General features: G+C 44.3%; 2 protein-coding genes across 6 annotated transcripts in view; one reads left to right on the top strand and one right to left on the bottom strand.

Moving 5' to 3' along the window:
• The window catches only part of ASB8 (ankyrin repeat and SOCS box containing 8), a 32,765-nt gene extending 19,137 nt beyond the window's left edge, over nucleotides 1-13,628 (top strand). Inside the window, exons 2-5 of one of the 4 annotated variants that reach the window (XM_012756393.3) lie at nucleotides 5,465-5,583; nucleotides 7,843-8,002; nucleotides 9,473-9,577; nucleotides 11,744-13,628. In XM_012756393.3, the coding sequence (XP_012611847.1) occupies nucleotides 7,874-8,002; nucleotides 9,473-9,577; nucleotides 11,744-12,376 (867 nt within the window). In that variant the 5' untranslated portion in view covers nucleotides 5,465-5,583; nucleotides 7,843-7,873 and the 3' untranslated portion in view covers nucleotides 12,377-13,628. Of the gene's footprint in view, nucleotides 1-5,464; nucleotides 5,584-7,838; nucleotides 8,003-9,472; nucleotides 9,578-11,743 lie in introns of all 4 variants that reach the window. The other 3 variants (XM_012756254.3, XM_020287482.2, XM_012756463.3) reach the window with 3 other exon arrangements.
• Nucleotides 13,629-15,869: 2,241 nt separating this feature from the next.
• PFKM (phosphofructokinase, muscle) overlaps nucleotides 15,870-25,892 on the bottom strand; it is a 37,766-nt gene continuing 27,743 nt past the window's right edge. For both annotated transcript variants that reach the window (XM_020287479.2, XM_020287480.2), the window contains 17 exons: nucleotides 25,634-25,678; nucleotides 25,111-25,219; nucleotides 24,902-24,997; nucleotides 24,574-24,666; nucleotides 23,859-23,984; nucleotides 22,455-22,519; nucleotides 21,904-21,967; nucleotides 20,963-21,112; nucleotides 20,436-20,506; nucleotides 19,987-20,074; nucleotides 19,739-19,891; nucleotides 19,089-19,253; nucleotides 18,018-18,079; nucleotides 17,672-17,783; nucleotides 16,828-16,927; nucleotides 16,643-16,748; nucleotides 15,870-16,402 (listed from right to left, as the gene is read on the bottom strand). In XM_020287479.2, coding sequence (XP_020143068.1) covers nucleotides 16,258-16,402; nucleotides 16,643-16,748; nucleotides 16,828-16,927; nucleotides 17,672-17,783; nucleotides 18,018-18,079; nucleotides 19,089-19,253; nucleotides 19,739-19,891; nucleotides 19,987-20,074; nucleotides 20,436-20,506; nucleotides 20,963-21,112; nucleotides 21,904-21,967; nucleotides 22,455-22,519; nucleotides 23,859-23,984; nucleotides 24,574-24,666; nucleotides 24,902-24,997; nucleotides 25,111-25,219; nucleotides 25,634-25,678 — 1,750 coding nt within the window. In that variant the 3' untranslated portion in view covers nucleotides 15,870-16,257. The remainder of the gene's footprint in view (nucleotides 16,403-16,642; nucleotides 16,749-16,827; nucleotides 16,928-17,671; nucleotides 17,784-18,017; nucleotides 18,080-19,088; nucleotides 19,254-19,738; nucleotides 19,892-19,986; nucleotides 20,075-20,435; nucleotides 20,507-20,962; nucleotides 21,113-21,903; nucleotides 21,968-22,454; nucleotides 22,520-23,858; nucleotides 23,985-24,573; nucleotides 24,667-24,901; nucleotides 24,998-25,110; nucleotides 25,220-25,633; nucleotides 25,679-25,892) is intronic.

Here is a 25,892-nt window from a genome sequence, read left to right as displayed (position 1 = left end):
GAGATCTCTCACTTTAGTCCCTTTGGCCTAGACCAACACAAGTGGTTGCCTGTGACAGACTCTGTGGGTTGTAGGATTCCCGTATTCATCTCTAGCTTCTGGCTACTGGGTCCCTCTGTACCTCTAGACAGCCCTTTTGAATAGAACAAAGGCAATCCCATGTTGGCTGTATTCTGTGTAGTCCACATCTGGTCAGGGAAACATTTATACATTTGTCATCCCTGTTGAATCTGGGTGTGTAGGTAGATCCCAATGCAGCCACCTCTACTTTGTGGCTACAGCCCTCTTTAATTTATTGGCAAGAGTTGGTGCTCTTGCCTATCTCTGTTTTACAATTATGGGGAACAATTTCCAAGCTTTCTGGTCCAACAGAAGCCCCTCTTTAGACTTGAGCAGAAGAAATCACCACCAGTCCTTCCTCTCCGTCTGGGTGAGTGGAGAGTAGGGACTCACAGCATACACAAATTTCTCCCTAAGAATCTGTTTCATAGACTCACTCTTCTCACACTCTCTTGATCTTACCATAAAGCAGAACTGTTCTTCTACATTGAATTTGTACATAAAAAGTCATTGAATTAATCATCTCTAATTGTAATGGACAATGTTCATCCTGTTTCCCAACCCTAGATTATAAGGTACTATATCTCTCCATTTCTGTCTTTCCTGCACAATTAAGCACAAAGCCTGGAACAAAGTAGGTGCTCAATAAAGGTTTGATGAAGGGATGAATGAATGTGTGAATGGAAAAAAAACCTAAAATCTGTAAAATGAGAGGTTTGTTCTGAGCCAAATATGAGTGACTGCAGCCCACAGAACATATCTCAAAAGGTCCTGAGAGAATGCACCTGAAGCAGCCAGGTTACAGTTTGTTTTTATACTTTTTAGGGAGACAGGATTTACAGGCAAAATCATTAATCAATATATAGAAGGTATACATTGATTTGGCCTGAAAAGGCAGGACATCTTGAACTAGCAGCATACAGGTTAAAGGTGGGTTCAGAGATTCTTTGATTTGTAATTGGTTAAAGAAATAAAGCTTTGTCTAAAGGCTTGGAATCAATAGAAAGGAATGTTTTAAGACAAGGGAGTCTGTTAATCATAGAGCAAGCTACAATACACTGATGCAAAGTGATTTGCTAAGCCAGCGACTTAACCTTTGCTTTGTATGGCCTTAGGTCCTGTTTGCAATTAGTCTATACTCCAAAAGGAGGGGGCATAATGAGGCATGTCTGATCTCCCTTCATGGCTAGAAACTCAGATTTGAGGTTTTTCTGGGGTTCCTTTGGCCAAGAGAGGGTCTGTTCAGTCAGTAGGGGAGATAGGATTTTATTTTTAGTTTACATTTCCCTCCTTGGCCAAGATTTGCCAGAGGCAGCATCAATGGCCAATTTTTATTTTGTGCCATCGTTGCTGGGGTGGTGTGGCTACCTGCCCTGGGTCCATTCTGTCCCTCAGTGGGACTCCTATGGCCAAGAAACTTAGAACCAAAAGACTTATAGTCAATTAAGTGTTCTAGGCCAGATGGGAATGGAAGTGAGCCGACACTCATTAACCCTTTAAACCTTTTAAGCAACATTAAGAGCCAAAAACCAAAAGCCAAAAGCAAGGTTACAAAATTTACTTATCTGTAAGTGTTGAGCTACTGTAATCTTGGTTTAGTTGCAGATACGTAGCAATTTGCTCTACAAAACATAAAACATTTTACTAAAACCATTTAAACTAAGGAATTTAGAGGCTTCTTGTACTACAGTGTGTTTCGTGTTTTCTTTAGTAATTTGTCATAAAGTAGCTGATACATTTTTATTATATCTCTATTTGTATAAGCCCCATAACTAGAAACAACTATACCTAGGATGCTTTGCCACCAGGTATCTCAATATCTTCTCAGTAGTTTTCTTTTATTTCTATAGGAAGCAGAAAAATCTTTATGGTTGGGATAGATTGAAAAGGGTCACATAAGACCCAAGAAGCAAAGTCTTCCAATTTCCCAGCTGTTTACTCATCTATGTGCCCATCTTTGATTTGGAGGGTCTGAACTAATTCCATCCCTTAAAACTGGCCCTTACAATCCACGCTCACCCCTTCCATGATAGTCCCTGGGCTTACAGGGAGGGTTTGTATAGTTTTAGCAGCTAGGCATTGGCAATGGAAAACAGATCAGGCTCAGTGGAATTCTAAATGAGGGAGATGTGCAAGCTTTGTTGAATCATCTCTAGTCATCAGAATACCATGATTCTGGTTTTCTTGGGAGAAATAAAACAATGAGAGAGAAACAATATTAACTTGACAATTAAAAGACAATTTGTATGTCAAAACAGAAAAAAGGAACCTATTCCATTAGGGAGCCAATTAAAAACATCATGAAGAAAATTACAGCCCAGTTCTTCTTTAGACACTTGTTGTAGCCAAGAAATAACCCAGGATTCAGTCTGAACTGCAAGTAATAATAACCCAAAAACAAAAGTTAGTGCTGGAATCTAGTAACAGTGTGTTACAGGTTTTCTTTTTACTTTTTGTGTTTTCTTTTTTTATAAGAGGCAATAATTGCACCTTGGATAAACCCCATTGAGTACGATACTGCCACTGCACAAAACTAGTTTTTTTATTTTTTGAAATACAATTTTTCTCTCTCCAATACCCCTTTTCTACCAAAGAGATTCTACCAAATCATAGTTTATGTGCAAAATAAGGTTTAGTCTTATTATACTTGGCCTGATTATTTGCATAAAAGTACAATGAGAATACAGATTAACTTTTTCTAAGTTGGCTTTGCTGGAACTTTATCTGAAAATATGTTACTCTAGTCAAAGCCTGGTAAAATAATCAGTGTCCCCAATGTGTCCTGTTACAAAAGAAAACATATTCTTATTGAACTAATACAAATAACTATATTGCCAGAAAATAAAAATGCTCACTAATAGTTTTTGAATTCTGCACATCAGGTAGGTAGAGAAAGATAAATTTTGCTACTTTACTCAATTGTTGTAGGCTATAAATAGCTCAAAAGAAAAAGGGTTTCCTGATTCTTGAAATTAAAACATAAAGAATCAGCAACGTTCTAAACAAAAATTCATAAAAAATTATTTCAGTCTTCTATCAGTTCAGTTCCATGTAATTAATTCTCATTCCACTTGATGTTGGGTTAGCAATTTTCACGAACACATCAGCTTTTAATTGGATTCCTGGAAGGTTCTGTTTATTGTTTTGTTTTCTTTTGTTTGTACAATGGTATAATCTCTAATACTTGTCAGAGTCTTTTCCATGAATTTCCTTAAAGAATAAGCAAATTTGGACTATAGCAAATTATAAACCACTTTTTTGAGTAGAATCAAAGTAAAATAATTAGGCCAGGCACGGTGCCTCACGCCTGTAATCCTAGCACTCTGGGAAGCCGAGAGGGGAGGATCACTCAAGGTCAAGAGTTCCAAACCAGCCTGAGCAAGAGTGAGACCCTGTCTCTACTAAAAATAGAAAGAATTAATTGGCCAACTAAAAATATATAGAACAATTTAGCTGGGCATGATGGTGCATGCCGGTAGTCCCAGCTACTCAGGAGGCTGAGACAGAAGGATTGCTTGAGCCCAGGAGTTTGAGGTTGCTGTGAGCTAGGCTGATGCCATGGGACTCTAGCCTGGGCAACAGAGTGAGACTGTGTCTCAAAATAATAATAATAATAATTGTCTGGGGATGATGAAAGTCTTAGAATAGCCACGGTTAAAGACATAATTCACAAAGAAATTTCGTTATTTCTGTGGCATACTACAATTTAACATAATAATCATAATTATCACTGATCACATATACTAAGAGAGATCAGAACTTTAGGACTCTCATACAACTTCAGAGCACAGTTATACAAATATAACCCAAAGAATGTTGAGCACCATTTCATATTTGACATTGTTTTCTGTATGACTCTAACATTCCAAATAAACCTAGTATGTTTCTCTTGGACTTCCAAGAGCCCTAATATCAAAAAGTTAGTTTGAGGTAATTTGAAATTTTGATTTTTAAAGCTTGTCACCTATCAAAGGCTTAAAACACTTGTTCAAAATAGAATCACAGGTTGCTGTAAAATAATAGTTATTCATTTAGGCAAAGTCATAATTCAAAGATTTTAAAAAGGAAGACCTTTACTCTTTGATAGGAGACTCAGTTTCCCAAACAATCATAAGACACTATAAGGCAAACTGAATCTGTCTCTCCCTGTCTCAATCACAGGGCTGCCCCTGTGTTATATGTTAATATTCGCTTCTCAGTCAGACGGCTGCTTACTGACATTGGTCAGTACACAGAGCTGCCAATGACCAAAAACATCTTTTAATCCAAAGTCTGGAAGAGGTGGCTTGCAAGCTGAATGTTGCCTGCTTTAAAAAAATGATTCTTTAAAAATAAAAATTGCCAACATTTGCAATTTGGAAGAATTCACTTTAAAAAAAAATATATGTATTTCAGCTTCTTTTGAAAAATTGGACAATCTCTCCATGGCTCTGTGGCAGGAAGTGGGGGGCACATTTCAACAAGGCAAAATTCATTTGAGTTTGGAATTCAGAGAGGCTCACTCCTCAGACCAGGTCATGAGCTTTCAGTTCCCCATCCTTTCATTGATGTACATGAGCTGTCTGGGTCCTGATTTAATCTCTAATTGGTTAGATCTGGTGGCTTAGAACAAGCTTTGGGGAGTAGGTTCTGGGGCACTCTTAGTGAAACAGATTGCCGGGTAGATCGCAGCACTTAGTCTACCTGTGTGTTCTTTGCATGCACCAACCACCACGTGATACTGACTTGGAAAAGTTCATACTTTGCACGGAAAGTACGTCACTCAGAGGTGTCATCACTCTCTGTATGGAAAGGGTTATTACCAGCATATACATCTCTTTTATGCCTCAACGTTTGAGATACTATGCTTCTTGGATGGTTGAGTTTGTCTTTGGTGTAGTTCACTTTGAAGGAGGGTGGACAACATCCAGGAGGGTTCTAGGGAGCATAGATTTGTTCCAACATTATGAATAAAGCTGAAAGTTCTTTTGTTTGCCAAAGACACTTCTTAGTAACAGTTTAATTTCCTAAGAAACGGAACCACCATGGACTAAGTGGACAAAAGCGGTGTTTGGTTTAGCGAGTTTGGAAATCATCTGGGAAGGAGGTGCCCAGGCCCGATCTCGGATGGAGATAGTGGGAGGTGGAGATGTAGAGGCGAGTGGGATCGACCCACTGCAGACCTGGTCCAGGCAGGCACGGCCATAAAAAATCGGCCCGACAGCCAGGGTTCACAAACTTTTATTGCACCGCTGGACCAGGACCCGAAAACCGGGACTGTGGCCGAGAGCGCCACATTGCGCCTGCGCATAAAACCTCAGGGCAAAGAGAGAAAGTAACCCGTTAACCAGGCCTCCGTAGGAGCCAGGCTGCTTCTCAAGTCGGCGCAGGCGCGTCCCGCTCACGGACTCTGGTCTGTGCGCAGGCGCCCGTCCTAGTCGGTCTTCTCGTCCTGTAAACAGAGGGGTCGGCTACCAACAACTTCTGCTTCCGGTTCACGCCTTGACAGCGGCTTTCAAGACCCAGCTCAGCCCCCGCGGTTCGGTGAGTGCGGTCCTCGGTGCGGGAAGGTTTGCAGCCAGGTTCCCTAACCCGGGACACCAAGCCCAGTAACGCTTCCTCCACTCCCTGCTCGAGGTCCGCCAGCCCTCGAGGCTGAGGCATCGTTCCGGGCCTTGCGGGGGAGATTAGGGAGAGAGTTTGTCCACCTCTAGGCTCCCCCGACGCACGTTGTGCGACCCCCTTTCAGTACCAAACCTGCCGGGATTGCTGCAGTCTGTTGGGAGCCCATGCGGAAAGTAACACCACATGTCCTTGCATTTCGTGCCCTTGTCCCCTGTCCCCTAGCCTCAGCGAGACAGCTGCCGCGAGCCCTCCGCAGCAGATGCACTGCGATTGGGGGCGTCTCGACTCAGCAGAGGCCTCGCTAGCATTAGAGCTGTTGAGTGTCGTCTCTTCCTTTATGCTTTTAGCTTCGCAATAAAACAAAACAAAACAAAACAAAAAAAGAACTTTGGTGTTTTTTGTGGATCCCGTTGCGAAAGAAAACGGAGGAGAAAGGGCCTATTAGGGCTCAAACCGTGCACGGACTGCTGTCCAGAGATAGGTCGAATTTAGATTTCCTTGACCCTTCCTGACAGTAAATGTTGCCAGTCTGCCCTGAAGTTTCACTCTTTCACCAAGAGCTTTAAGGCAGCAGCAGACCACTGGTCATACTCTCAGTTAGGAGGTTTTAGCCTGGAGTCCACGAGCGCCCTGAAAATGAGGGTTTAGTTTCTTCAGATTATCATGGTCCAGAAACGGTTAACAGAACCACTTCAGTTCAAGCCTCCTGCTTTAGCTAGCTGCTCTGTCTTCTGTCCCCATTCATGGAATCGCAGACTCAAATGCATCTCTGCCTTTTTTTTTTTTCCTTTTTCCTTTCAACAAAGTATAAGATACAGACCCTTGTCACTAAGTTTAGTGACTATTATTGGAGAGATTAAAACATATGCCAAATCTAAACTGTCTGGAAAATTTCAGAGAGACGTATAAACAATTGTGTCAGCTTATTCATTCATGATGAAGTAGGAGAGAAGCATACCCAGTTTAAATCACTGATACCTATGAATGGAACATTTTTAACTTGCAACATTGATTAATAGAATTTCTATCTCATATAAATGGGTACTGATTAGCAAAATAGAAACCGTCAGAGTTTACAGTATATTATGTAACATGTAAAATGATACTCCATCACAAAAAGCAAAAATTATATATTATGAAATTACCAAAATATTTTCATATGCATAATTATTACAAGTCTTGATTTATTAGGAGTCAAATTAATAAGTTTAACATTGGTTCAACAGATGTTTACTAAGGACCTATCATGTGTCAGGAACTACTGGAAAAAACTATGGGAGCAAACTATGTTTACTCCCAAGCAGCTTATATTTTAATGAGAATACAGATTTCTAAGCAATTACACTTGGCTAATACTACATACTATATTTCCCTACAGTTTTTTTTTTTACTCCTGAATTACATGTTGTGCAATTCCCTACAGTTTTGATACGTGCTTTTTCATAGAAACACTCTACCTTATTGGCATAATTTTAAATGTTCCCTAACTAGTATTAATAGCTCTTATACAGCCAATGCTTTTGCAGTAGTTGAATTTAAGTATATTGCATTATTTTCTTCTTCCATCTTAGAACAATCATTTCTATACACTTTAGTCAATCAACTAACCAATATTTGTTAAATACCTATTTTTTTGTGAGATTTTGTGGTTACCTTCTATAGGTGAAAAAGTAGAAGACAGGTCTTTGCTTTCCAATTGATTACAATTTAGGTGGAGAAACAATATGTATATAACTATACTGTAGGCCAAATGTATTCATAGTAAATAACCTAAAGGTGGTGCTTTAATAAAAACTGCAAAAATTCAAAGGAGGAAAATAGTGTTTTGTGGCATCTTCAGCCTTTAAAAAATCCCATTCCTTGCCTAGTCTTGTGTGTAAACCACATAGAGCTCCATGGAGGTCTTAACTACCTTGTGGGGAAATCTCGTGCTAGACTAGATTGGAGAGTAGAACAGAGGTCCTTAGGGTCAGAACATTTGCGTACAGGTTTACCCAGTTCTGTAAGCTACTATTATAATCTAGTTCTTTATGATTATAAAAGGTGGTGGTCATTAATCACTGATCTCCTTGAAATCTGCTTTTTAGTATTGGGAAGGCCCCAGAGAAAGCTTAACCCTAAGGACAGGTGTGCTTAAGTGATATTGCATAATGCCAAGCACTTTTTTGTTTCAGGCAGTTTGGAGCATGTGAACACACTCTGAGCCTTGATGAGTTCCAGTATGTGGTATATTATGCAGAGCATTCAGAGCAAATACTCTCTCTCAGAGCGCTTAATCCGAACGATCGCTGCCATCCGTTCCTTCCCACATGATAATGTAGAAGACCTTATCAGAGGGGTGAGTATGCTATTATTGACACAAAAGTCCTTTGGGTGGGGAATGGAGGGAAATCCTAATGGATTACAGATTTGCAGCTTTAATTTAGCACAGGATTACAAGGAGTTTTTACAATCTCATTAAATATGTTAACTTGATCCTTAAAATATATTTACCCTATGTTTTTCTTTGCTTTCCTTCTCCCTTTCACTTTGTATATCTGATATTTTTCTTCACAAAATATGTTCTCGATAACCCTAGTCTCATGTTCTTTGTAAAATTTCTGTCTGGATATGGTGCATATGGAATCCATCAAGCTCAAAGTCTTCTATACATGTTTTGCTAAGGGGAGAAGGAGGTGAGCAAAGCAGAGGTGGTTTTCAAATCCTTGTGAGCCTTTCTTCATATCTGGGTTATGATAATTACATGGAGGGATTTTGGTTGCCTTCTAATTTAACAACAGCTACCACTTCCAGTTCTGTAGAGGATATCAACCCCTAAAATGCATGGTCATTACAGTTTAGGCAAACACCCTAACTATCTGATATCTAACCACTGCTCTTCAGCAATTGTGTTATATGATTAGTATCCCAGAAGGTCTTTACTACCCTATTCTGTGTATTATTCCTGTTGAAGAGAAATTACAGAATAATTTTTTGATCACTAGAAAGTGCATCCAGATGGTTACTTCTGTACATTCTTTTTTAAGACTTTCGGATTCCCCATTTACAGCCCTGAGCTCTGGAGCTACTTCAGAATTATGTGGCACAACTGGAGAAGGAAATCCATACAGTATTAGTTTGTTCTCAGGAAAAGCAGTGTCAAAAGACTCAGCAGTAGAAACTTTGTCACGTTCTAATTCTAGCTCTGCTGCTGAGTCATTCAGTGACTTTAGTCTGACTGGTATCTGCATCTCCTTTATCTGATTTTGAATAGGAGCACCAGCAGCGGCTGGGCATCAGAGAATGCTGATAACTAAGAGGCTGCTTTGAAGATATTATAAAAAAACAAAAATAACATTAAGATGGCCCTATTATTAGTAATGGTCATTTGTTGAATGGCAAAAAGAACATGCCAATTCTGGCTTCAGTCTGATAAACTCACTTTCCTACTTTTTCCGAGTGTGGGCGCCATAGAAAGTGGATTGCTGGTCCAGCTTTCCTGCCTGAGGATAAGGTTCCCACTGCTTCTGCTTATAAGGTTATGTCCTCAATGATGTCCATATGACCATCTGGCAGGCTAACTTTTGCAGAAACTTAATAACTTGATCCAAGGAATTAACAGTTCCTTTCCTCCGTCTTCAGTGTATTCCCTTGGTTTGGACATTGGCATCATAATATTATATATTTAATTAATAGAAGTGGAAACTAGGAATAACTAGTATATTTACAGTATGGTCAGGTTAGAACTCTCTACCCCTGGGACTCAGTTCTTGTCCTGCTAGACAGGTAAGAGCTGAACACACTGACTGAAGTAAGCTTCTTCCCTCAGGGAGCAGATGTGAACTGCACTCATGGCACACTGAAGCCCTTGCACTGTGCCTGTATGGTGTCAGATGCTGACTGTGTGGAGTTACTCCTGGAAAAAGGAGCCGAGGTAATGTTTGTAACACTTTCACATTAACCATTCACTAAAACTTGAGAATTTCTCCCTGTCTCTCCTCCATCTCTTCCTGCCTCCAGTCTGGTCTTCCTAACTTATGGTAACATTGGTATAGCCAATGTTAAAGAAAAATGTAATGGCAAATATATAAAATGATCCTAAGGATTTCATTCCTTTGCCTTTCTTTCTTTTTAAATTGTCCATCACTCCAGAAAGGAGTTTTATCTCTGTTTTTCCTCCCAGCCTACCTAGTAGGAATTGTTTATATTTCTGTTTACTCTTCTTATTGCCCATTGACCAGCCAGGAGCTGTAAGTGCAGAGATCCCTCAACTCTGATTAGATTTGAACCATTTGAGATCTACTATCAGACATATGATTTTAATACCACTGTCACTAGGAGATAAATATCATAAGGCAATCCCTACTTGTGCTATTTTTGCCCACTAATTATTTTATGTTTGTGGTGTTCCTGTTTTCTTTCTAATGTATCTTAAGATTAAAAAAAACCAAAGATTAATTTTTGAAAGTAGACAAATTGGCATGAAGCAGCATAGTATAATGAATGACTAAAAGAGTACACTCTGGAGCCAGATTTCATGGATTCAGATTCCAGCTCAACCACTTCCAGCTGTGTGGCTTTAAATGAAATACTTTAAAAAAAGAAAAAAATATTTTTTTCTTTGTCTTAGTTTCCTCATTGGTAAAATTGGGATGATAATGTTATCTTCTCCATAAGGTTGTAAAGTGTTTAGAACACTGGCATGTAGTAATTGCTAAGTAAGTGCTTGTTAAATAAATAAACTAGCAGTTTTGACTGTTTGTGAGCAGTCTTAAAGATCCATATGCTGAGGTACCAGTTTGAAACAGACAAGCCATGCAGCTAGTATGCAACCTCCAACACACTGGTCAGTGGGGCCAAGGGGCTAGTCCCAGCATTCTCATTTCCATATAGCCAGTGGTTCTCTACTTGCTACTTTTTTTTCTTTTTTTTTTTTTTTGAGACAGAGTCTCACTCTGTCATCCCTGATAGTGTGCAGTGGCATCAGCCTAGCTCACAGCAACCTCAAACTCCTGAGCTCAAGCAGTCCTTCTGCCTCACCCTCCTGAGTAGCTGGGCCTACAGGTATGCACCACCAGGCCCAGCTAATTTTTCTATTTTTAGTAGAGATGGGGTCTCACTCTTGCTCAGGCTGGTCTCAAACTCCTGACCTCAAGCAATCCTCCCGCCTGGTCTCCCAGAGTGCTGTGATTGCAGGTGTGAGCCACCATACCTGGCCTCCTATCCCTTAACTTTTATAATTAAACTTGTTTCTTTGTTAGTGATCCTGAAGTGATTAATGTCAATGATGAAAGTGAAAATAGCCAGAAGAAAAAGATGGGTTTTAGCCAAATAAAAGGTTGAACTTGCTTAAATGCTTCAATTTTGCTTTATTGTACTTAATAGGTGAAGATGCTATTTATAAATTTGGGAATTTGAAGTAAAAAAATTATAGGTGATGCTGACTTTCAGCAAGCTGGTTGCTTTTCTAGCACTGGAAGAGTTGTGCTCTTCCCTGCACATGCTTTCATCCATGTTCTCTTGTCAGCCCACAGCACATTTTTGCAAAGGACTGGCTAGGATTAACATTTTGAACTTCTCTATATGGTTAAAGAACATAGAAAAGCTGTATGGGCAGAGCTTTGACCTCATCATTTTTCAGTCTGGTTGTCATTAGCCACAGGATACAGAAAGAGTCAGGATAAGTAAAGTAATCCCAAACTCTTACTCTAACTGTATATTCAAGTAGCTCTCTAGTAAATGTCTTTCAGAGCAGTTACAAGCACTTAGACTTCATCTTTTCCTGCTTTACCCCTTATGCTATGGTAAAGATTCTAATAAATAGTGAACATTGTAGCAAAAACCTGAATGATGTAGGCCACCTAGTCAGTGCACATAATAGAGTGTTGATTGTTTTGGGACAGTTCTTTTCCTTTTTGCCCCTAAGCTCCCATCATATCTTCATCTGTATCACCAAGACTCCCTGAGAATTGCTTGTTGACACTCTTGTTCAGAACACTGCATAGCAAAAGTGGCGAGTAAATACATGCAAGCTTCTTTGCTGTCCTGTCTTCCTCTCAGTAGTCTGTCTGTTGTAATATAGTTCTTCCCTTTTTTACAGGTGAATGCCCTGGATGGTTACAACCGAACAGCCCTCCACTATGCAGCAGAGAAAGATGAGGCTTGTGTGGAGGTCCTGTTGGAGTATGGTGCAAACCCCAATGCCCTGGATGGCAACAGAGATACCCCACTTCACTGGGCAGCCTTTAAGAACAATGCAGAGTGTGTGCGGGCTCTCCTAGAGAGCGGGGCCTCTGTCAATGCCCTGGATTACAACAATGATACACCACTCAGCTGGGCAGCCATGAAGGGAAATCTTGAGAGTGTCAGCATTCTTCTTGATTATGGTGCAGAGGTCAGAGTCATCAACCTAAAAGGCCAGACACCCATCTCCCGCCTGGTGGCTCTATTAGTCAGGGGACTTGGAACAGAGAAAGAGGACTCTTGCTTTGAGCTCCTCCACAGAGCTGTCGGACACTTTGAATTGAGAAAAAATGGTACCATGCCACGAGAAGTGGCCAGAGACCAGCAGCTATGTGAAAAACTGACTGTTCTGTGCTCAGTCCCAGGAACTCTAAAAACACTGTCTCGCTATGCTGTGCGCCGTAGCCTGGGACTCCAGTATCTGCCCGATGCAGTGAAGGGCCTTCCATTGCCAGCTTCTTTGAAGGAATACCTGTTACTTGTAGAATAGCCTGGAGACATTTGCACCATCATGCAGGCAACTCTGGGTGAAGTTTTTCTCTGCAGTACTGTCTCTTTGTCATGGAAAACAGAAAAGCAGTTGTTCCTGTTGTATGGTTTATAGATTTCAAGACAACATGTCATAACAGTAACCTCCACACCACCTCCCATCCCCAAACCAAGCAACCAAACAAGGAAAAAAAAATCCCTTACTTTTGTTTTCTGTTTATTGCTTACTTGGCTTTTTACATTGCACCGTGCAAAAGAGGTTTCCCCCCATGCTTTGCTTTATAGAAGGAGTCAACAGTGCCCGCTAAATTTTTCTAGCAAGATGAAAAGTATTTAAAGAATGTGTGTGTGGTTTTCCTTTGGGAACATGGTTCATATTTCAGAAGAGTCCCTTCTAGAAAGCATTTTAATTGATCTGTGAAGAAGTTTAAGAAAAATCACAATTTCAGCTAATAACAATTACATCTCAGAAATGAAGATACTCCAACTTCAAATGGTATGCAGATTCAGAATTGGGCTGGACGATATCCCTAGAGTGCCATGTCGTCATGCATTCAGAAGGGACTGGTCCCCTTTCCCCTCATCAAAGAAAACAGGAAAAAAAGTCTGCCTCTTTTCCATGGGTGTGCCCAAGGGTTACAGCAGTTCAGCAGTGTTATTTCAGAAAGATTAACTTGCTGCTTTCCGCATAGAAGAGATAGCAGGTTCTAAGCATTACTGAAACTCCTAAAAGTCCTGTGAATTTTTCTTCCTGAAAGCTCTTTCTCTTTCTGAAAGCCCATTTGCTCTAATGGGCTTAGCAGGCAGTTCCTGCACCTTTGACTAAGGTGTTCACTGTGGCAGGGAAGAAGTTATTTTTCTTTCAGTGGTTTTGGAACCTTTGCTTTTCATTGATCTATATAAGACATTGGTGGTGGGGTGGGGGTGTGGAGTTGGGAAGGGAGTAGGGAAGGAGCACATAAGAGCTTCTTTTGAGATGGTCCATCTACCCAAAAAAGATCTGTTTTAATGAACAATTCTTAGTCAATAATTCTCTTTTCATGTTTCTAAGATCAAGTAACTAGATCAAGTTGTTATTGATCTTAGATGACCTAGATGCAAAATTTTTAAAAGCTGATTGGGAACTAGAAACAGACTGAATGGGATCTGCTGACACAGCTCATTTGAAAAAGAATGTCTGCTTTGTCCTTTTGCTTTTGGTGTTTTTTGCCCATTTAAAAAAAGAAGAAGAAATAAATAGTTCTAAAAAGCAAGTTTGGCAATTTCTACTGTTCCTACTTTTCTCTGCTCCCCCTCCAACCCCCATTTGGAAAAAATTCTTCCTTTACTGCCTGGCTCTTCCATGTATCTTTCCATCTCAAGCTTTCCCCTGTTAGTAACAGTGATTCTGGACACTGGTAGAGTGAATGAAAGGGCTTGAGCAGAATATCTGAAGAGCTTCCCCTTCCTTCATTGCTTCCTCAACCCCAAATTTGGAATTACTGCTTTTATGTTCTCAACCCCAGCTACATGTTAAATCACCAAGGAAGCTTTTTAAAAACACTGATGCCAAGATTTCACCCCATGCCAAATGTTTAGAATTTCCAGGGGTGGAGCTGGGGGCATCAGTGGGTTTTTAAGACTCTTCAAATGCTTCTAATGTATAGCCAAGAATAAAGATCCACTGCTTTTCCTAGGGAAATTTTTTAAAATACTAAGGCCCAGACTCCACCCACAGAGTCTGATTTAGTTGGTCCAAGGTGGACTTGGGCATCAGTATTTTTAAAGGCACCCTCCCTCCCCAGGTGATTATAATATTCAAGCTAGATTTATGAACCACTGCTTTAGATGCTACTCATTTCTCATCACAGACAAAGTTAATATTCTGGAAAGGGAAAATATATTTTGTCCATGTAGAAAAGATCTTACTCTTTTCCCAGTTACTTCATAATCATTCATGAAGTTGGTGGCTAATAAATTCTGCTTCCCCTCCATTTAGAGTTTAAACACAACTTCACTTATTGTTTTAGCTCTGGGGAAATGGCATGTACCTTCACAGGTTTTGTTTTTGTTTTTAAGTGGTCTTCACTATGCTTTTTTTCCCCAATCATACTATGATCCTAAATGTTTTACTCTTTACAAAGTGATAGTTTTCCTCTATGATTAGCTTCCCACCTAGCCATCCCTTCCCTCTTCATCGTTTCCTCAGAGAAACAGCTCTAGGATTAAAGATAGGAAAGGGAACCTACAAATTAATAGAAGTTAGCGCTTAAAATGTTCTGAATGAATACTTGGATTTTCCCTTTCACTTCATTTTCATAGCCCTTATGATTTGGGGGATTTGATGTAGCTTGGTAAGGAAGATAAGGCACAGGGAATGAGGATGGCCTTTGAAGTCAGAACTGAGTTTGAGTTCTGTTTGAATAATGTTTTGAAGGAGACATTATTTAATCACCCCGAGCCCCAGTGTCCTCATCTCTGAAGTGGGGCTGTCACCTCCCCCCAAAAAGCTGTTTCGAGAATTCATTGATAACATGTAAAATGTCTACCACAGCACTTGATCTTCTACTTAAAGATCTGTGCAAAGAGCATTTGGCTGCCTTAATTCCTGACTCTGACAACATGCTTTCCCAGTCACTATTTAGAACTGATTTAAAGAGTTTGGCAGTAATACTTTGGACAGCCAGCAAAAGTGGTGTGCTAGAGATAATCCTTTCCTCCACCCCTTTTGACACCTTGAATGTCTTTCCTGCTTCATCAGGCAAGTGAGAAAACTTTGTGGGTTGGGAGGAATGTGTGTGCCTGTGCTGGGAGCCAGGATCTGGTTACTGGAGGCTAATCTTAAACCTGGCATTAAAAAACAGGGCAATATCCTGTCAATTTGGGGCACAGTCTATAGTTCCAATCCTGAGGACCAACTATATTACATGGGCGCTTAGGTAATGAGAAAGAAGAACCAGCTTTTATGAAACAAGACAAATTTCATCTGAATAAGAACTGACATCTTTCCAAAGCAGTATTCCAACAAACCAGGTCCAGGATTAGATGTCTCCATTTTCCAACCTTCCAAAATGTACATGTCTTCTGCATAAAGGTTCTGTCCAGCGGAATCTAGCTTTAATCCAGGAAGGTACAGGGGGAAAGTTGAGAAGGAAGAACGCTGGATTGTTACTGAAGCAGAGATTGTGGGGTAGCTGTAGAAAAGCAACTCTAGGTAATGGCATATAATCAAGAGGTGAAACACAACTCTGTGCCTAAGCGAGACAGGAGTGTGTCTGTGGCTGCAGACGACGCAGGAGGGACTAGGACCAGGGTCAGTGTAGTCAGGATACTGTGTCTGGGACCCTGTGTACAGAGCCAAGAATCCTGCAGAAAAATAATCCCAGGGCTAGAGAGAAGTTCATGGGATGATCACATGGGCTGTTTTCCTAGGTGGTCTGCCTGGGCGGGTCTGGTACACGGGGCTGAGAGTATTAACATTCCACTTGTGAAGATGATAACAGGAGAACCAAAAGTGCAGTGACCAGTTGGCATTTATTAGTGTAGTTACAATTTGTCACTGTAGGAAAAGTAGTAGAGGAACCAAGGCTCTTTGTTACCACAAAGAAATAAATAAAGCTTATTTTTAGGAAAGTTCTACTGAGCAAGTGAAATCTAGCAGTAGCACTAGAGGAGCCCAGCCTTGTGTGACAGAGGAAGCTGGGGTAGAAGTCATGATAAAGTCTACCTAAATAGAGCTTGCATTCACTACCCTCTCCTCCAGTTCCTGGCCAGAGCTGATCATGGTACAGAATAAAAGGAAACCTAATGAAAAAAGAGCTAAAACACTGAGAAAACGTGGACTTAGATCTATCAGGGGTGAGCTGACCATGATCAGATAATCTGTCCCCTCACTCCAGAGGTCTAGACGGCAGCATCCCCAGACCGCTTCCGAGTGATGTGCTCCAGGTGGGCGTGTTCTGAGGTGTCCAAGTCAATCTCGTACTTGGCCAGGATTTTGAGGATGGGCCTCAGTTTCAGCCACCACTGTTCCTTGGGGATTCGATGCCTACAGAGGAATGAGGTAGATGATGATATAATCCCTAGCACCCCAATCAACTTCTACTAAAGACTTATTGGAAGAAGTTGGGCAGAAGAGGCTGGCTTCAGAACACAGGCAACAGATCTGAAATGGGTAAGACTACATGTGTTACTCCTAAAAGAAAAGGATTGAAGACATGAATGGTTGAAAAGAGAAGACCTTGAAACTACAAGGGAGCAAACCACTCCAGAAAGGAGATGTACTCACTCAAAATCGGTCTGGTCCTTCAGCTCAGTCACTGGCTGGAAGACCAGGGCCCTCTTACGCATTCCCAGAACACAGCCCGAGTCTGGACTGTTGGCAAAGATCCGCCCTGCAATAAGGGATTGGCAGTCAGCTTCCGTACTGGGGAACCAGCCTCTGGAGGGGCCTCACCCTTTCACCCCACCTACCATTACGGTAACTCTCTTTGATTTTCCCAGACATCCAGTTCATAGCTTTGGCACCCATCTTAGTGGCAAAATTCCTGTCAAATGGAGTTGGGCTCCCACCCTGGAAAAAGAATCACAAACATTATGAGGGAAGGACTCTAATGAAGTGCCAGAGATATCCAGATACACAGAGGAAAGACAGGCCCCAGGCTGACAGCCAGAAACAGGAATCCAGAAGTCTAACTATGAAAGGATTCAGCCATTTATCAGACATAAGAGTAACTAATTAAAAGAGATGATTAGTCTCACAATTTCCTCTTTAGCTATGTAGCTGCCAGAGCCTATTTTAGCTTTAATGGCCACTGGGTCAATTCTCTACCGCTTCTCAGCCTAGCAGCTTTTGTCAGTCACCATCACCAATGACAGGGAAGTGTTCTTTGTGACCCAATCTGGCTGCTGTTGGTGGTGCCTCAGAATCATAGAAAAGAAAGTAGGTGGGAACGTGGGAATGTCTGGAGACTTCTGTTACAATTGGGGATGGGAGGGAGGTGCTACTGGCATCTAGTGGGTAGAGACCAGGGATGCCCCTACACTGTCCTACAATGCATAGAACAGCCATCCACAACAGATGGTAAAGGTGCTGAGGTTGAAGAACGCTGCCCAACATGAAGAGGATGGACATATAACCTCTAAGGTCATTTCTAGGATAAAGATGTTTAGATTCTCTGACTGTAAAAGATCACAGGCCCATCCTCTATGGTGGCACTAACAACCTCTGTAGACTAGAGAGGGCCAGAGGGAGCCTCCACGACTGCTGGGGGTCATGGCTGTCTGGTGAAGGGCATGACTGGGGTGTCTCTCCTACCTGCTGCATGTGACCGAGCACATTCTTCCTGCTGTCGAAGATGCCCTTCCCCTCTTCAGAGTACAGGTTGAAAATGAAGTCAGTGGTATAGTTCTCATTGCACTTTTCATTCCTGCCAGGTAAAGTCCAAAAGCCTGTGACTCCGGTTGTCTCCCCATTCCCTCCTCCTGTCTTCATAGGCTTTGTTCCTGCCTTTTCTACCTCCTCCCAGGGTTCGGGGATAAGCTGCCCCCTCCCTTTGTATCTAGGGGTTCCCTCATGGTATCCCAACCATAGATCTATTTCTGGGGGTTAGGGCCAAAGCCTAGTTTTTTCTTCACTTAGGAACAAACCATGGATGACATACCTTAACACCAAGCCCCTTTTCACAGTTGTTTTCATCTTTTGCACCAGATGTTCAACATTTGCCTGAAAATGAAACAGTAAATCCTAAGCCTAGTTGGGAGTGGAGAAGGTTAGGCAGTGTATAAATCTCTCTTCCTCCACACCAGGCCTCTTCAAGAAGGAAGAGGGACACGGAAGAGAACTGTTTACAATCGTGGGCTTGAACCGTGCCTATTTCCTTTAAACAGCTTAGTGTGACTGAAATTTAAACAAAGACTCAATGAGACTGGCAGAACTGGAAGAGGGAGCTGCAGCAACTGTCTGTTTTCAGCCCCTCGCCCTCTCCACTTTCCCTTTCCAGGGGTTTCTGGCTCCCCTCCCCTCAGAGGGCTGGCTCTGCCCACAGTGTCAGTCTTTGCTTGTATGGAATCAGCAATTCATCCGGAAGGAACATGTTCTTTCTTTTGAGCTTTGAGTTGGGTGTGAAGGAGCAGACTACTACCCTCCACTCCTGGTAGGGGTTGGCTGGGATCCCGGATTAGGGAGTTCCTTCATCCTGCTGCTAAATGTCCACTTTGTGGCTCTTTTCTCCTCCACTGAACTAGGCTCCAGGAAAATAAGGATCATATGGTCCCTCTGTGAAATAGGAGTCAGAGCCCTAGCCTGGAGGTGAAAGAGTACCTCCCTCAAAAACAGAAAGCTAGCAAGGGAGACGCAGAAGGGGGCATGCTGTTGTGAAGATCGCTGACTTTCTCAATCAGTTAAACCACCTACTCCCTTATGAGTTTCAGAACTTTGTTTTAACCTCTCTAGACCTTTCTCATCTGTAATGCAAAGAAAATATCTTCCTTGCATGTCTGTTGTGAAGATAAAATTCGAAAATGCACATAAAGGGTTTGGCAACATGCCACCTGACTCAAAGTGAGTGTCCCATGCAGCAGCTGTGGTCCTGTGTGTGAGCTGCACTGGAGGATGCCTGCGTGGTGCTCCTTCCGGCACCAACCTGAGCTCTCATAGCTCAGGTCACTGTGGGGCAGTTGGGACAGACGGGGACAGGGCAGAGCTACCTAGCAGGCTCTGGACAGCTGTGTACCTGCAGGTCTCGAATGGTGAAGGGCTCCTCAAAAATGTAGGCAGCATCGGCCCCAGCTGCCAGTCCTGCCATGGTGGCCAGGTAGCCACAGTAGCCACCCATAGTCTCGATGATAAACACCCGACGCTTGGTGCCTGCTGCTGATTGCTTGATGCGGTCACAGGTCTGCAAAGACAATGGGCCACATTTAGAAAGATGTGATCATGGTCTGATTCTTGTCACTCCCTGGTCTTTGCCATTAATTCAACTCTGGAACTGCATCCTCCCGGGGCTGACAGGGCCCCCCTAGACCTCATCAAGTTCCCGTGTCTAGGGATGACAAGCACATTCGCCAACCGCACTGCGGAACTTCTATTCTGGGAAGGAAGCTGTGTCTGTCCTTTCTGTTGCTCGGAATAGGAAAATTAGACGACCTCAGAAATGAAAATAGCATTTGGTATGCAGAGTATTGATGTGTTTCTAGGTGAGGAGAATGAACACCATCAAAGTATGTAAATGCCTGGGTTTGGGGAAGCATTTTTCAAACACAGCCACTTGTTTGGTACAAAAACGGTCACTCACTTTGCAGTGAGTGACTTTGCAACCAGCCCATACTCTGTCCAGATTATAATCCTGGCCCAAGGGGACGAGACGTGGAGGTGGGCTCTCACCGTGCAGATAGTATTAAGTGCTGTGTCGGCCCCGATGCTGAAGTCTGAGCCAGGGACGTTGTTGGAGACTGTGGCAGGAATGACCACAAATGGGATGCAGAGTTCATCAAACTGCTTCCTGCCCTCCATCAGTTCCAGGCCCCCCGTGTAAGCCTGAGGAGGAGAGAGCAGCAGGGGCAGGAATGGGGAGAGTGGACAGGGAGGACCAGGGGAGGGAGGGAGGGAGGAAGGGATGGTGGAGCACTCACTTCAAAGCCCCCGATGATGATCAGGCCCTGGATGTTAAACTTAGTTATGTTGGCACTGATCTGGTCGAAGCTCTTCTTGGGTAGAGTCCTAGTTTGGACCAGTAATGGGGGACATGGGGAATTGGAATTTGGGGAAGAGACAGCAAAATTGAGGAAGAGAAAAGCTAGAATTAGAAGGCACTTTATTGAAAATTTCTTGATTTGTGCTGCCCTCCCTCTTTCACCCTCTCGATCTATCCAAGGACACATGCTGGGGTTATAAACGGCCAGAACTACTAAAAGATGCTTGGATGGACATGTCTGCTGTCACTGCAGTGACTGTGAGCCTGGGGTGAAGGGCCCAGACGACATGGTGGTGGAAGCGGACCCGGTCTAACAAACTGATACCCACAGCCAAGGGATGCCATTAAGGGGTGATTGGGAGGAAGTACTCCTACAGTGCCACTTACCTTTTAGTCCCAAGTTTGGAACCACCTTGGCCAGTCCAGCCCCCAACATAGCTCCAGCCAGCTTCCTCAATCTGCAGAGAAAGGCCACTCAGTGCTGCAGGGCAGCTAGAGCACCGGGAGGCCTGTGTGGGACTGATGCCACTTCTTGAGTCCCAACCCCACCCCTCGGCTCTCCCTTGGCTGGAAGGGGAACACCAGGTACTGGCTTTTCCCCACACACTGAACTTCTTCCACCCTGACTGCTCATTCACAGATATTAAGCACCTACTGAAGCTAGGCACTGTGCTGAGCTTTGGGACAGAGAACTAAATAAGATGTCTTGTTTGCAAAGGTTCATTCCAGCGGCTCCTACCTGTTCCTCCTGCCCTCAAATTAAATGTCTACTTCTGCCTGAACCCTGAGAGGAGAGAAAGAGGTCGTGAAGGATAGGGGAAGCAAAGAGAATGGGCATGTCACCCCCTGCTACACTTATCTTCCTTGTTCCTGGGCCCCAGAACATGCACCCTCTTTCCTTTTAGTCCCCATACCTGACCCTTGGCCAGGCCCTCGAAGCCATCATGTACAACCAGCACTCGGTTGCCCTGGATGAGGCCAATCCTCACAGTGGAGCGAACAGCAGCATTCATGCCTGCAGCCGGCGCCCCCACGTTCATCACGGCCACTGTGTGGGAAACAGTCTGTGCAGGAGGAAGCAGGGAAAGAGGAGGTCAGAAATCCCGGCAGGCAGCGGGCACACAAGGTCCGTAAGGGAGGCAGAATGTGGAGCCCTTTTTGCCCTGGGATCAGGACATCTGACTGTGACAACACATACCCCTCTCCCAGGGAATGCCAGGACAGCTTGTTACCTCATACTATGGAAGCAAAATCCTTTACCACAAATCGATAAATAAAGCTGCTATCCCTGGTCTCAGATACTATTATGATATAATGAATAAGAGACCTCCCAGAGCAGCTTTTCCCAGTGTAATCCTTGACCACCTGCATCAGAATCCACCCGGGTAGCTTTGTTAAACCTGCATATTCCTGGCCTCTACCCCAGATGTGAATCCCCTTTGAGGGGCCCAGCATCCACATGTTTAATAAGCAACGCAGATAATTCTGATATACAGTAAATATCGAGAACCACTATTCCAATGGAAGAGGTGGCTTAGATACACTTACATGGAATCATTCCCAGATTTTCCCAGAGGAAAAAGACATAAGCCCTTTTTTCCCATTCTTCGCATGCTATCTTGCTAATCCTGGATTGGGCACAGGTCTCGGGTTAGAGATACCCAGGGCACACTAAGAACAGGCAGCTGGTGTCTGGGGTGGTTAAGAGAAAATCATCATAGGAAGGCGAGACACCCAGCACTGACATTAGTGGCAGGCAGAGAAGTTGGCAAGGCTTAGGTTGCACACACTGGGGATAGCACGTCACCAAGAGACGGAGGCAGAGGGGTAAAGGGAGAGGGTGAGTTGCCAGTACCTTAGATACTGGGGGTCTGACATGAGCTAGAAGCTTGTACACCTCCCAGTTGTTCATGAAGCTCCTGTAAAGAGTACAGAGAGCAGCGTCTTCAGGCCACGGCCTCTGGCCAGCAGCCATGGGAATCCTGCTCTGAAGTGTTGCTCCCAGAGGGAGTTCCATAGGGCAAACCTCTGGGGACCTCACCAGGCCAGAGCAGGGGTTGGGCAGGGGCTGCACAGGGGCCACCACCTCATCAAAACTCCCTGAGCACTCTCCTCCCAGGCACTGCTCAGCACCACAAGAAACGGTCCTTGCTGAGAGAAACTGCTAATCCAGCTGAGGCTCACGTACAGAAATAACAGGTTATAAAAGGCTGGTCCCAGGAAGGGCATCCCTGAGATGAACTGAGCCTCCTGGTCACCTCACAACTAATTTTCTTGGGGAGGAAACTGTTGTGGAGACAAGAGGAAGAAGGAGAAGCTGAAGCTCATATTTTGGGTCTGGACCCATACAGATTCTGACATCTGATTTCTGCAGCTAGTGAGCTTCCCAGTCAGTCATGTCCTCACCGGCCTCTCAGCTTCATGGCTTCATCAAATTTCTTCTCCTCCATGGCCTTGGTCACATCTTTGGTCTGAGGGAGGAGCACAGCAAGTTACCTGCATCAGAATCCTGCACAGCTGGGCTCCCATGCCACCGTCACACTGCCCTTCTCTGGCTCGTGACGGATCCCGCCCGCCCTGCACCACACGTTCTCAACACCCCCACACTTTCACAGAAGGAGAAATATCTTTGCTTTTCCTTAATTTTCTGTGTAATGAGTAGCAAAAGAAAAGGGCTGACTTAATGCTGTATTAGAAGTATGGGCAGAATGGAGGAGTGCTCACACACAAATACCATCTACCTCCCTTTCACACCCAGGTCACCAGCCTCAAGGTAGCCTCTAGACCAGGGGTCCTCAAACTTTTTAAACAGGGGGCTAGTTCACTGTCCTTCAGACCATTGGAGAGTGTGGAGTGGGGCCCAGGACGAGTCGGCTGCTAAGCAGGACAGGCAGTGGCTGCAAACACACCCAGAGGGCCAGATAAATGTGCTAGGTGCCCCATATGTGGCCCAAGAGCCATAGTTTGAGGACGCCTGCTCTAGACTAATGAGTAAATGAAGAAGATCCTATAGGTAACCCAGTTAGGAAGAAAGACTGATCCCTGCCATGGGCTTCTCAACCACTGATTTCCACTCTGAGAGTCAGTGCTCTAGCTTTTGAGCTTTTGGAGATAACAGTTCCAAGCAGGGCTGCAAGTGTCCAGGACTCTCAAGTCTAAGAGAGAAGCAGGCCAGGAGATGGGGAGCATTCAGACCAGCCCTGAACACTAGGCCAGACACCCTAGCTCCCAGCCAGTGTTTGCTCTGTGATATCAAAGGAGTGATTCCTCTATAATAAAAGCCACCATGTTCTGAGCACTCAACATTTGCAAGGCATTGCATCAGATCGCTTGCATACCTTCTCTCCAGCTCTTCCAATAACCCTCAACATGAGTATTAGTAACATCATGTTGGTTCAGAGAAACATGTTCAAGAGTGAAGTCACAGACAAAAGCTACCCAGCCAGAACTTAATATTCTACTGTTTTTAATAAAGTTAGGTGAGATATTGCATTTCTCTTCCAATAAAGACATAATAAGAAGGCTTGAGGTTGGATATTATGAGATATTGGGAGATCATTACTATCAAGGATATAGAATCCCTCAACTTTCTTAGGAACGTTTTATAGATGGGGAAACTGAGGCTTAGCTAGAGAGGTTCCAGCTCCTATGCAAAGCCCACTGTGCTCTTTCTCCTTGTCTCTTTCTACACCATCCTGCCTTTCCATCTGCTCCTATACCAGTGGCCTTAGAAGTTGGTCTCATACCCCATGAGCTCTAAGGCAGGGGCTTGGGATTGTTAGGGGGTGGGGGGGTTGGATCAGTACTTACCACCTGGACACACTCCATGAGGGGCAGGCGCACAGCCTGGTTACCAGAGAGGCTCACCACACAGGCTGGCGTATCCGGGGTCCCCTCCAAAAGTGCCATCACTGCTTCCACACCCATCCTGCTGCCCTGCAGGAACACAGGGAGGAAAGAGAGTCTGGCTCAGGCCTCCCCATCTTAGCTCCGCCTAGAGAACCAGGGCACTTGAGGCCTTTCCAAATCACAGGATTGAATCCCACATTTAGGGACAGCAGCCAAGAACTTACTGGGTTTTACCTCCCAGAGTTCAGGGAAAGCTTGATGACTCTTTGCCACCAGAACTCCAAGGATTCTACTTGGTTCCATAGAAACATGTCCACTCCAGTTATCAACAGGATTACGGGGGCTTAATATATTCCCTTCTTATTGATAAAATAAGGAAAGAGACTGCCACTCTCTTCTAAGGAAAGTAGGGTAAGAGCATTCAAAGGTTAGACTTCAGTAACTTCACTGATGCTTAGAGCTCTAAGACATTGGTCCTATTTGGGAAGCATATCATTTCCCACCATTTTTATAAAGAGAACTGTCGCGTGTAGGGGAATGGGTCAAAGGCCATTGTAGCCTAGAGACTGGTGGAGGGGCGCATGACCAGTGATGCCTGGTGGAGCGTGGCCCTGCAGGGGCAGGACTGCTAAGTTGAGGGTTCTAAGGAATGGGGGCCACAGAGCCCATGACTTACCAGGATTCGGTCAAAGGCTGACGGTGTCCCACCCCGCTGCACATGCCCCAAGACAGTGACCCGGGTGTCATATCCCAGACGCTTTACCACCAGCTGAAGGGACCAAGAGAGGGACAAAGAGAGGGTTACACAGAGTCAAGGGGAGAAAACAAGCAGGGCCTGGGGTGAGCCATGGACAGCTTAGTCTCCTGCCCTGCAGTGGTTGGTGGTGGCAGGAGGGCAGGGGCTGGGACCTGGGGAGAGAGGTGCAGGAGGACCAGAAAGAGGCAGAAACCACCAGGGGAGGGGCTGTGGTGTCCAAGGCCTCAGTGGTTTCACCCATATGTACATTTTTGATGTCTTCTGAGGTGATTGGTTTCCCATTCTTGTCAATCGCACCCTCGGCCACAATGATGATGTTGAGACGGGAACCACGGATCCTGGTCTGGTCAAGAACAAAGGGAACGATGGTCAGTGGAATAAAACTAACGGATGGAAAATGGATCATCAGTGGTATAGGGTGAGGGATATTTTCAGGGCAAAATAAAGTGCCGGTACCTCGCTGAGTCGGCGACAAAGGTGCTCCTCCCAGTCATCATCTGGTGGACATTCAGGAATAAAAACCCAGTCGGCCCCACAGGAGAGAGAGGTGACAAGGGCCAGGTACCTGAGATGAGAGTCAAAAGCACCATGCCGGGAGCTGCACTCCACAGCAGCCTCGCCACACCCAGCAAGTGCCCCCAGCGCCCTCGGCTGGTGGAAGGTCTGGGATCCTCCCTCTCATTCTTGAGATGAGGGTAAGCACACCAGGGCCACTCAGTGGGATTCTGTCCCTAAAGAACACCTTCTGTTCATGTGCACCTGCCAGAGCAGCTTCCAATCTCAGAGCACTGCCCACGCTTTTACCCCAAGTGTGTGCCTGAGCACGCACACACACACATGTGCAGGGAGAGGAGGGGGTGGGGCGGGCGGAGGCGGGACAGGGGACCACGCCACAAGGAGCCCACACACCTCCAGATCTGGAAGAGGAAAGGGCTACTGCTGGGTCCACGGAATAAATGGGTTGGGATGGGGATCTTACCCACAGTGGCGGCCCATCACTTCCAACACAAATGTCCTCTGGTGACTGCAAGAGAGAGACATAGGACTTACACAGTCTAAGTGTCCCTAAGGCCAGGATCAAGCCACCACCCACATCGAGGCCAATTAACCTCTCTGGGAGATGTATTTATGCTGTTAGGCCCTCCCGCAGGTTTCCTGAGAGACCAGGAAGACCTACGGGAAATGCTTTAGCCACAAAGTGTCCTTCCTAAGCCTGAGAGAACACAGCAGTAAAAGTG

Source organism: Microcebus murinus, chromosome 10 (assembly GCF_040939455.1).
Source record: "Microcebus murinus isolate Inina chromosome 10, M.murinus_Inina_mat1.0, whole genome shotgun sequence".
Classification (NCBI taxonomy): Eukaryota; Metazoa; Chordata; class Mammalia; order Primates; family Cheirogaleidae; genus Microcebus; species Microcebus murinus.
This window is presented reverse-complemented; position numbering and strand designations above follow the sequence as displayed.